At 38.7% G+C, this 11558-nt stretch overlaps 1 protein-coding gene across 3 annotated transcripts in view; it reads left to right on the top strand.

Annotated features, from left to right (window-relative positions):
* The first annotated feature begins 518 nt into the window (after nucleotides 1-518).
* LOC144958798 (uncharacterized) overlaps nucleotides 519-11558 on the top strand; it is a 25147-nt gene continuing 14107 nt past the window's right edge. Inside the window, exons 1-3 of one of the 3 annotated variants that reach the window (XM_078891001.1) lie at nucleotides 519-526; nucleotides 2167-2640; nucleotides 5748-5936. In XM_078891001.1, the coding sequence (XP_078747127.1) occupies nucleotides 2199-2640; nucleotides 5748-5936 (631 nt within the window). In that variant the 5' untranslated portion in view covers nucleotides 519-526; nucleotides 2167-2198. The other 2 variants (XM_078891000.1, XM_078891002.1) reach the window with 2 other exon arrangements.

The following is an 11558-nucleotide window of genomic DNA, read 5'->3' as shown; positions in this document are numbered from 1 at the left end:
ACAAAATTTTGGCCAGAAAACTCGTCCTTCAAATATCGATCGATTAAAATGACCCTCATCTTGGCAAAAGCTCTCAAAACTGGGACTTCGCGAAGTCCCAGGCTTGAGAGTTTTTGCCAAGATGGGAGTCATTTTAATTGATCGATATTTGAAGGACGAGTTTCCTAACCAAAATTTTAAAAATATGTTTTCTTCAGAGTACGGCTGTATAGGTAACTCTTACCAAGTAACCGGAATCAGCAGGTAGAAGCGATGATCTGTAACCAGCCCCCTCTAAACGATTTTATATCGAGAGTAACTTAATGCATCAAATTCAATCTTATCCCTATTTTATAAAACTAAAGTAAAAATAAATGTCTCCGTTGCGGATAAAAGATTTTGTTTCTTTAACCTATAAAATCTTAAATTCTAATCCCCATCAATTTTGGCTTTAAAACTCAATTATTCTGTTTCTAGTTCATTCCGAGATAATACCATATCTACATGATCGTTCACATATTCCGAGAAAGTGTGTTGCAAAATAGTGGTATAATATGTAAAGATTTGAATACTAATAATATACCAAGCGGCTTCTGCATAAAAGTTGTTTCATTTTCACTTAAGTCTTAGATGTAAAAGTGTTCTTATTTCCTGTACTACAAAAAAGGAACCATAACAATAATATACTAATAATAGATAGTTTTAGTTCATTATACCGTAACGTTAGTAGGATCTAAATTGAAGGGATTAGTTCTATACCGTGCCCATGTCCAGTTTGGCCGTTTCTAGAAGCGACTGACGACAATGATGATTCCAGTGATCTAGAAAGCCATATTGATGAACCAGTTGGATATTTCTTTGTGTGCCAGTAAAAAATGCAGAAGTTTTTTAATTGACGAGCTAGAAGAAGAAAAAAAATACCGAAAAGATCCACAGCATTTTGACCCAACGCTGCCTTAATTAATTTTTATGCCAAACTGGACTTGGGCATTATATAGAACCAACCCCTTCAATTATCAAAGTGATAAATTAGGGAGTAAGTCTACTGGTGTACAAAAGACATCTGGAAAGTTGTGTGTGAAACAGTGCCAAACAAAGTAGAATCAATAAAAAAATTATTCCCTCAAAAAACTTATTATTTCAGAAAAGTGAGTGGAGCAGGAGGGACTTATGTTGATAGTAACGAGAAATGAAGTGAGAAGAAAAGTGCCAGAAGACAACAGAGAATAAAAATTTCGCGGCGGCGATGGGGGGCTCGAACCCGCGACCTTACTGATGGTGCGACAACTCCGCCTGGCCCGGGGAGACATAGCTCCACTGGAGAGGTGGATAGCTCAGACAGTAGAGCCACGCTCTCCCTGGCCAGGCGGAGTTGTCGGTCCAGTAAGGTCGCGGGTTCGAGCCCCCCATCGCCGCCGCGAAATTTTTATTCTCTATAGATAGAACGAAGATGACGTCACTCAGGCGTTTGTTATTGTTTTTGCCATCCGCGTTTGTGAGTTATTCTCACTAAACTGTATTAACCAGACTATAAAAGTTCATGGTTACACAGAGTTTGTGTGTTGGTCCGTTATACTTCCGGATGGAAATGTTGTGAACTCCTTGGCCAAGCGCATTCTATCTATTGTCTTCTGGCACTTCCCTACTCACTCCATTCCCTCCAAAAATACCCAACACACCTTTTCAGACTTTTATTTAAATTACGAACTAGAGAGCAAGGGTGGACCGCTGTGACCTGTTTTTTTTTTTATTGTTTATATATTTATTTGTTATTATTATTATTTTCTTTTTACGTTAACCATCGTAATCTGTGCTACGCTTTGAAGTTATCCACAATTTTATATCTTTCTTTATCACGGTATCGCTTTATAGTTATCTCACTCAGTACAATTTTTAGTCGTTAAGGTAGATAGTGTTTTAATTAGTTTTCACGGGGTTTATTAGTGGTAATACTTAGCTTGTGGTTTTCGAGTAAGTGAGTTCTAAAAATCAAAGGGGAAAACTTTGAGGGTGAGTAAGTACAGTAAGTACGGAGAAGACATTAGTTGATTACCGACCGTTATTATTATTATTATTATTATTATTATTATTATTATTATTATTATTATTATTATTATTATTATTATTATTATTATTATTTATTATTATTATTATTATTATTATTATTATTGTTGTTATCGATAACAGGTGCGGTGAAATTTAAGACTAGGACGTTGAAAATGTTAACGATCGCGTACTTAGTTGTGGAGATTTGGAAAGTGCTGTGGAGACCGCGCGCTACCGTCGTTCGGAAATCGTCATTCCGCACACTCCAGAGAGCAGAAAGGCCGGTCATTCCATTGCGTCAGCCTCAACAACAACAACAACAACAACAACAACAACAATCAGAATCGCAATCAAACCAGCAAGTAATTTCTCAATGGAATAGCGATTTAGACCTCTCGTCATCGGCGAAGTCTTCCCCAAAACAGCAACGCCACTACCACCACAACCAACAACAACAACAGCAACAAGAAGAAGTACAAAGCAGTTCGTCCAGTGTAGGTGAAAGTCGAAAGGACATACCTCGTGGGATCCCTGTAGCTTCCAAGCACATCGCACCCAGTGTCTCTCAGCCAGCACAGAGCGGGATCCAGCCACAAGAGGCCAACACAACAGCAGGTATATAAAAAAGAGCTTTATATAGCGCAATATCCACTAAATGTGCTCAAAGCGCTTTACAAGGGGTCCCTGGTCAACATCAACATTTAACATGTAGGACGGAACATAACGCCTGTTAGGCGACATTACAATTTTTCGGACAAAGACCGCGCTGTTAACGGCCAGGTTCTCATTTTACACCTGAGTACGGTGAGAGAAAGTGAGAAAAGAGCCTTTTCGAAGGACTTAACTATGCGCCGAGCGCAAGGCTCGAACCCAGGACCTTCCGATCAGAAAGCGATTGTCATACCACTAGACCACATAGCCGCATAAAAATTATGTAAGGCACTCTAGGAAAATGGCCCACATTGCACACACACGTCACTGGAATTTGTTTATTTATTTATAAGGGTTTACAACGCTTACGACACATTTAGATCATTTTAGCGCCAGTAAAGAGGAAGAAAACGAGATAGTAAAAAAATTTCTAGATTTACTTAAAAGCATGCAAGAACGAGTAAGGCGAAGGGGACATGGTTCAAACAGGGATTAAATGTAGATTCCAGGACGTACAATCGTGCTTAGTTTAAGATCGCAAGTCTCATCCAGACTCCAGCACAGGATCCGGCTAAGAGGAATACACTCAAATGTTTACGATAATATTCAAAACAAAAACAAACAAACTATCATTACATAATAAGAGAGAGAGAGAGAGAGAGAGAGAGAGCGAGAGGGAGAGAGAGAGAGAGAGAGAGAGAGAGAGAGAGAGAGAGAGAGAGAGAGAGAGAGAGAGATAATTTACAAGGAAAAAAAATATCATCTTCCATGACTAAAACCATATATTTGACTGTTTCCCTCTCAGCCAAGGACTCCAGCATGGGTCAGGACAAAACCCAAGTAATCCCTTTCCAAGACAAAGACAGAAAACAACTCAGAAAACATTTATAGGGAATGAGATTAGCGGAAAAGTAGCGTCCCTTGATTGGACGTCACCCATAGTCTGTGCCGTCACCGGCGGAAAAGTTATTAGAGAGAGAACGTCATGTTGGTTGTGCGCATGCGTCTCTCAATGATGCGATAGTTTGTTCATCTCGGCACACTTTCACAGAATTTTAAACTAAAATTTATTGCATTATAAACATGTCTCTTTTACCTTTTTATCAGAAGGCGTTGAAATGACGATGAGCAAACTTTGAAACCGTTTTACTAAAAAAAACAACAACAAAAAAAAAAAAAACAAAAAAAAAAAAACAAAAAACAAAACAAAACAAAATCAACCCCCCCCCCTCAAAAAACTAAAACAAAAACAAAACCAACAAAACAAAACAAAACAAACCCCAAACCCCATCAAGTTTCTTCAAAATGTCTACTTCACATGGCCGTAACTCAATAAATTTTAAAACATTTCATTTTTTTCTCATTAAGTAGACGATAAAGAATATGGAACAATCGTGTGATGTCACAGTACTGGTTCCAATATCATTAGAAGAGTAAAACCAGTGGTCCGCAGGCCTGGATACATACTCTGTGCAACTGATCTTCTGGTTTAAGAGTGATGGCATCTTAATTTTCAGCCTAAATAAATGCTGGTTCATCAATAACGATCATGCATCCTCACTCTTTTACACTCTGTATTCATAAGAATCTGCCTCTATAATATCCTGCTAGTAAAATAGTTATGCCATTCAATATGAAACCTTTTCATTGTTAGTCCTCGCGAGGACTGGTTACACACGGCCAAGGAGTTTTGAACCGGAAGAGAGGAAGGTGTGACGTCACGACTTTTGCTCTTCATTGTCTACTCTTTCACAACACACCAATAACTCAGCTTCCATAAATTGCGAGGTGTCAGTAGAACGTACCATAGTTTTGGATGAATTTGGAAGAAGAGTGTGATGTCGAAAAACTGGTTCCTATTTCATTGGAAGTGTAAAAACACTCATCAGGAGGACTGAATACAAACCTTGTATAATTCATCTTCTGATTTCCGAGTGATGGCATCTTATTTTCTAGTCTAAATATTATATACTGGTCGTCTATAAAGATCACCCATTATTTCCCTTTTAGGTGACGTAATCCTTATCTTCTGCCTATACATCCTGCTACTAAAATAGTTATGCCCCCTTATGATTCAATGTGTAACCTATCCATTAATAGTATTAGTCTTCCGAAGGGCTGGTTACATGCACACTCTCAAGAATTTTGGAATCAAAAAAGTAGTGGGTGTGACATCACCACTTTTCTTCCATCTATAAAATAAATGTTGGTTTCTCTCATCTCTTTGTTATTGTTTTACACCTCCAAAGTCCTAGTGGGTGAAAGCGTTTGCTACCAAATCTACTCCCCCTGATCAGTGACTGGCGTCTCTGTGTTGTATCTTGTTTTTAAGAATTTTGTGATAGTGTGACCAGCCGCCTCGTAACGGCATTAAGTCGGGATTTTCAATTATTTTTGGTACCCAATCAAAGCTTATTTTATGCCTGGAAATTTGATACCAAATCTATAAAATTCTGATCATTCGTTGCCAAGATATGACAGTTAGAAGTAGGGAGAGTGTAAAAGCCAAGCTTTGAAAAAAAAAAAAAACTTACATGAGATTTGAATACTCGTAAAAATCATCAAGCCTTTATAATGTGAGCTATCGTCATAAAAGCGTTTACATTTAAAAAAACACAACAATCAGTGGCAATCGCATTATCCAATCAAATTTCACGTTTAGGTAAAATGCTCACTTGTTAACTTTGGGTGTACGGACAAATTGTGACTCCAAACCTTATTTTTGTTAGATATAAGAATAGATAAACAACAAGTAACAAGTTCGCCTCGACACAACAGGGAATGAGATTAGCGGAAGAGTAGCGTCCCTTGATTGGACGTCACCCATAGTCTGTGGCGTCACCGGCGGAAAAGTTATTAGAGAGAGAACGTCATGCTCCCATGCGCACAACCAACATGACGTTCTCTCTCTCTAATAACTTTTCCGCCGGTGACCTCACAGACTATGGGTGACGTCCAATCAAGGGACGCTACTCTTCCGCTAATCTCATTCCCTATACTGATTATAAACGATGAGTCACAATTCAGTGGCCAACTGAATCACGATAAATTTATTTTGATCCCATTTGCAGCACCCCCATCCTCTCCGTCTACCCAGCAAAGGTCACACCTGCAGCAGCAGCAGCAGCAGCAACAACAACAACAACAACAACAACAACAACAACAACTGCAGCAGCAGCAGCAACATCACCAACCATCACACATTCCAACTCCGATACAGAAGAGTGTGAAAACCTTGGTACTCGAACCGTCAGTGTCAGGTAAGTAAAAGAATCCATTTTAGACTAAGTACAGTACTTGCCGGATTCTAGCAAGCTTTCGAGATAATCAAAGAGCGTGCTAGAATCTGAGCGTACCGTGGTATGACACTCGCCTTCGGATCGGAAGATCCAGGGTTCGAATCCCGGTTCGAGCGGCGCATACTTAAATCTTATAAAACGGCTCTTTACTCACATTCGCTCACCGTACTCAACTTTCTTTTTCTAACAGAGACAACGCTGTTAACGGTATTCATTTTACACCTGAGTGCGGTGATAGAATGTGAATAAAGAGCCTTTTCCAAGGACTCAACTATGCGCCGAGCGAGGCTCGAACCGATGACCTTCCGATCTGAAAGCGAGTATCATACCACAAAACCACATAGCTAGCCGCACTATATAGATAGTGTGCGCTTGGCTAAGAACCACACAACATTGCCATCCGAAGTATAACGGACTAACACACAAAACTCCGTGTGACCATGAACTTTTAGAGTCTGGATAATGCAGTTTAATAAGAACTACTCATAAACACGGATGGCAAAAAACAATAACAAAGACCTGAGTGACGTCAATCTCGTTCTATCTATAGGGGTATCGATATCTCAAGAAAAATACACGCATTGCACAAGTTTTATATACTAGTGGAGAACCCGCAATGTATTGTGGAAATAAACATAGATAGAGGGCACCTGAAAAGACACGACACACTAGAGAGAGATGTACTGGAGGGCATGACGGAGGGCAAAAGAGGCAGAGGAAGACCACAAAGAAGATGGCAACAGGATATACAGGAATGGCTCAACAACGGCGTGACGGAATGTGGCAGATGGGCACAAGACAGAGACTTCTTCCGAAGGACTGTGTGGGAGGCTACGTCCAAGTGATATGCCACAGAGAAAAAGAGAGAGAGAGAGAGAGAGAGAGAGAGAGAGAGAGAGAGAGAGAGAGAGAGAGAGAGAGAGAGAGAGAGAGAGAGAGAGAGAGGGGGAATCTTTTGAGCTATCAACGATCAAAATTGGTATGGTAGTAGATGCGCACAAATGATTCTGGCAAAGGGTGGCCAGATGGCAATACGTTTCAACAGTCGTAACGTCACTTCCCTCGTAATGACGCATGGTAACTTAGTAACTGGCTCGAAACTATCGGAACAATAGCGGACGCCCTTATGGAATATTTCTCCGACGAGCATAAAAGCGTATCCAGAGGAAAAAGAAACCTATTATAAATCTGATCATGTTTTGACTTTTACACATCCTGATCACAAGACATTTGAAAAGTTCTAGCCAGCATGAAGAATAAAAAGTACCGATTTTCTTTGCTTAGAACCAGGATGACCGCCGTTGCTGGGCGACGTGACATCAGACTATTGAATCCAATTCCCAACATCAAAAGATGATCGATCATTATGCCCTAGCAGATTTTATAAATAATTACGCGAGTCAACGGCTGATAAAATTACCCTTAATTTATAAGTGGTTTGCAAGTTATTCGTATCTTAATCGTTAAAAAAAATAAATATAATTTTTAGATTTTCCAGTAATTATGTGCTCGTTGACAAAAATTAAATATTTAACTTTACGGAACAATTTTGAATCTCAACCCTATTTTTGTTCAAAGAATTGATGCTTTGCGTTTAGCATAAATACTCAGATGACAACATCCACCTGCCGGATACAAAATACAAACACACAAAACTATGTGTAATCCTGAACGTTTATAGTCTGATTGAATTTTTTTAAAGTAAAAACTAATCATAAAAATGGCTGGCCAAAAAAAAAAAAAAATACATTAAAAACGAGTAGAGTGATGTCAACTTTGTTCCTTCCATATTGTGTATGTTTTTATAAAACAACTGCGAATAACTGGTGGATTTGGGATAAATCATGATATACGCACATACGACAGATAGTATGTAAATCCTTCATTACTAAACGTGTCGATAAGTTTTCTCACTCACTCTCTCTCTCTCTCTCTCTCACTCACTCACTCTCTCTCTCTCTCTCTCTCTCTCTCTCTCTCTCTCTCTCTCTCTCTCGATATGATAGTATTTGAAACTTGTCGCATTCGATAGTACATGAAATCAACGACGATTTGTGAGTATCTTTCACAATATTTTGACACACTGTTTTTTTTTTTTCAATCTCGTGTGTTAAAATTGCGTGTGATGTTTATTATGATCTGTGGGTGGGACTGATTGTTACATTGACAGGGAAGTCCTCAACATGGCGATGCCCATTCTTGTCACGTGCTTCTTATTACACACCTGTCGTCGTGTACGAAGCCTCGTGATTTGAAGTAAAAAATACACACGTTCGTCGTGTTTTAACTCTCTCCTTACCAGTGCCATTTTCAGGATTATCCCGAGACTTCCTACCCATCCAACACAAAACGACTTTTTTACTCAGTCAAATAGCAAGAAGCACATACAATACATGCTACACATAGGTAATCTTGTTCGGCCAAACGAGCTGTATAATACAAAGAGTCAATTTTGTGATGTGGATGAGAAAAAATGTTGGCTGTATCGTAACGAATGTGACGATTTCCTTATGCGTGGTAAGGAAAGGGTTAAAATAATTGGATTCAGTAGTCTGATGTCATGCCGCCCGGCAACGGCGGCCATAATGGTTCTAAACAAAGAAAATCATTACTTTTTATTCTTCAAGCTGGCTAGAACTTTTCATGTCTTGTGATCAGAATGTGTAAAAGTCAAAACATGATCAAATTTATGGTTTTTCCCCCTCTGGAAATGCTTTTATGCTCGCCGGAGAAATATTTCATACGGACGTCCGCCATTGTTCCGATAGTTTAGAGCCAGTGTTGCTAAGTTACCATGCGTCATTAGGAAGGAAGTGACGTTACGACTATTGAATCCTGTTTCGAATGTTACTCATAGTAATCACTCTTTTCCCAAAATGCTAATATTATCATTACCTGTGTTTGGGGTCAAGGTGTATTTCTAACATGGAATCTCACTCAGTCAAATACTCTTATTATTCTGGAACTGGTCCAACCTCTATTATTCTTCCTTTTCCTTTCTCTCTCTCTCTCTCTCTCTCTCTCTCTCTCTCTTTCTCTCTATCTCTCTCTCTCTCTCTTTCACTCTCTCTCTATCCCCCCTCTCTCTCTTTTTATCTCTTTCTCACATACATTCTCTCTCCATAACCCCGTCCTCTCTCTCTATCTATCTATCTATCTATCTATCTATCTATCTATCTATCTATCTATTCTATCCCCCTCTCTCTTTCTCACACACACTCTCTCTCCATAATCCCGTTCCCCCCCCCTCTCTCTCCATAATCCCGTTCCCCCCCCCTCTCTCTCTCTCTCTCTCTCTCTCTCTCTCTCTCTCTTTCTCCGTCTCTCTTTTCTTTTTCGTCCTTCTTTCTCTCTCTGTCTCACTCACTCTCTACCCTATATCCTCTCTCCCTCTCTTTAATTCTCTAACTCTACCCCGTCAACAATCTTACACAACAATGACATATGAAGACCATTATAATTCCACTCCTTGCTTGTGAGGTTCAATAATTTTTTTATGGCTTAACATCTTTATTTATCGCGATGCCTTGGCCGACGTGTTGTGTTGATAGTTTGCGCTTGGCTAAGAAGCTCACAACATTGCCATCCGGAAGTATATAACGGACAACACAGAAAACAATGTGTAATCTTGATCGTTTATAGTCTGGTTAATACATTTTAGTGAGAATTACTCATAAACATGGATGACAAAAAACAATAACAAAGACCCTAGTGACGTCAACTTCAAGGGTTTAACAATCGTGAATCACTTCCATCGTAATGACGCATGGTAACTTAGTAACTGGTTCTAAACTATCGGAACAAAATGGCGGAGCCCTTATGAAATACTTCACCGACGAGCATAAAAGTGTATCCAGAGGAGAAAAACATTATAAACCTGATCATGTTTTGTCTTTTATGCATTCCGATCACATGACATATGAAAACGTTCTAACCAGCATGAAGAATAAAAAGTAACGATTTTCTTAGTTTAAAACCAAGCTGCTCGTTGCTGGGCGGACGTGACATCAGACTATTGAATGCTATTTGTCAAAACCTTGATAGATAGAATGAAGTTGAAGTCACTCAAGATCTTTGTTATTATCTTTTGCCATCCATGTTTATGTGCAATTATCACTAAACTGTATTGACCAGACTATAAACGCTCAAGGTTGGTTGTGGTCAAAGACTCATCTTTTGACGTAATTTCTTACCCAGTGTCAGGGTATAGATAGTTCGAAGATGACGTCACTCAAGTCTTTGTTATTGTTTTTTGCCATCCGCGTTTATGAGTAATGCTCACTGAACTGTATTAACCTGACTATAAACGTTCATGGATACACTCAGTTTTGTGTGTTGGCCCGTTATACTTCCGGGTGGCAATGTTATGAGCTTCTTAGCCAAGCGCATACTATCTATAGATAGTATAACTTTACGAAGGCCACGGCCTGACACTGACCAAAAAATGACGTCAAAAGACAAGTCTTTGGCCACAAAAGAAAACAAATCGTGAGTTGTATTCAATAGGTCAACCAATGGAATCACTTGTTTCCTTGAGCACTACTAACGACAGCTCACTAGGCGGTGCAAAAACCTAGAAAACCTAAATTCTAGTGTCAGGCTAAAGATAGTATGCGCTTGGCGAAGAAGCTCATAACATTGTCATTGCCATCCGGAAGTATAACGGACCAACACACAAAACTGTGTGTAACCTTGAACGTTTATAGTCTGGTTCATACAGTTTAGTGAGAACTACTCATAAACGTGGATGGCAAAAAGTAATAACAAAGACCTGAGTGACGTCAACTGCATACTATCTATACGTTAACGATGGCTACGGTTGGTACGTTTTATCTGGCTGGCGGATGTTATAATAATAATAATGATAATGATAATGATTATACTACTACTACTACTACTACTACTACTACTACTACTACTACTACTACTACTACTACTACTACTACTACTACTACTACTATAATAATAATAATAATAATGATGATAAATAATAATAATAATAATAATAATAATAATAATAATAATAATAATAATAATAATAATAATAATAATAATAATAATAATAATGAAATTATTTATATTGCGCTCAATCCTCTATACACAATAAAGCTCTAGGCGCATAAAAATAACGTCAATCCAATCAATAATGAGTTAAAAAAACAAAAAAAAAAAAAAAAACAAAAAAAAAAACAAAAAAAAAACTAAACGTATAACATGAATAGATCGTCCCAATTCTTAAACTAACGATGAAAATGGTACCTCATACCCTTCAGAGCATTTACCTTAACATGCTCGCCGCCATTCGAAACATTTCGGAATCATGCAAAGTTATGCCGAGTTAGCATTTTATTTTTCCCACTCCTCACGTTTAGGACGAGAGATGTACAAGAGGGAGGACGTAGTTGCTTGTAAAAGTAGGCTAGCTTCTGTGCCCGCCATCTTAGAACACTCGAAAGGAAAGAAAATATAAATTTAAGAGATTAAGGAGCAGGTACTGGTGTAAGATAAAGAACGGAACACGTGTGAATGAAAAGTGCCAGACAAAGCAAGAAAGAAAGATACAAGAAGCAAAAAAACAAAAAA

Source organism: Berghia stephanieae, chromosome 13, assembly GCF_034508935.2.
Source record: "Berghia stephanieae isolate SIO BIC M18660-M18661 chromosome 13, UCSD_Bste_1.3, whole genome shotgun sequence".
NCBI lineage: Eukaryota > Metazoa > Mollusca > Gastropoda > Nudibranchia > Aeolidiidae > Berghia > Berghia stephanieae.
Note: the sequence above shows the minus strand (reverse complement) of the source record. Positions and strands in the feature narration are given on the sequence as shown.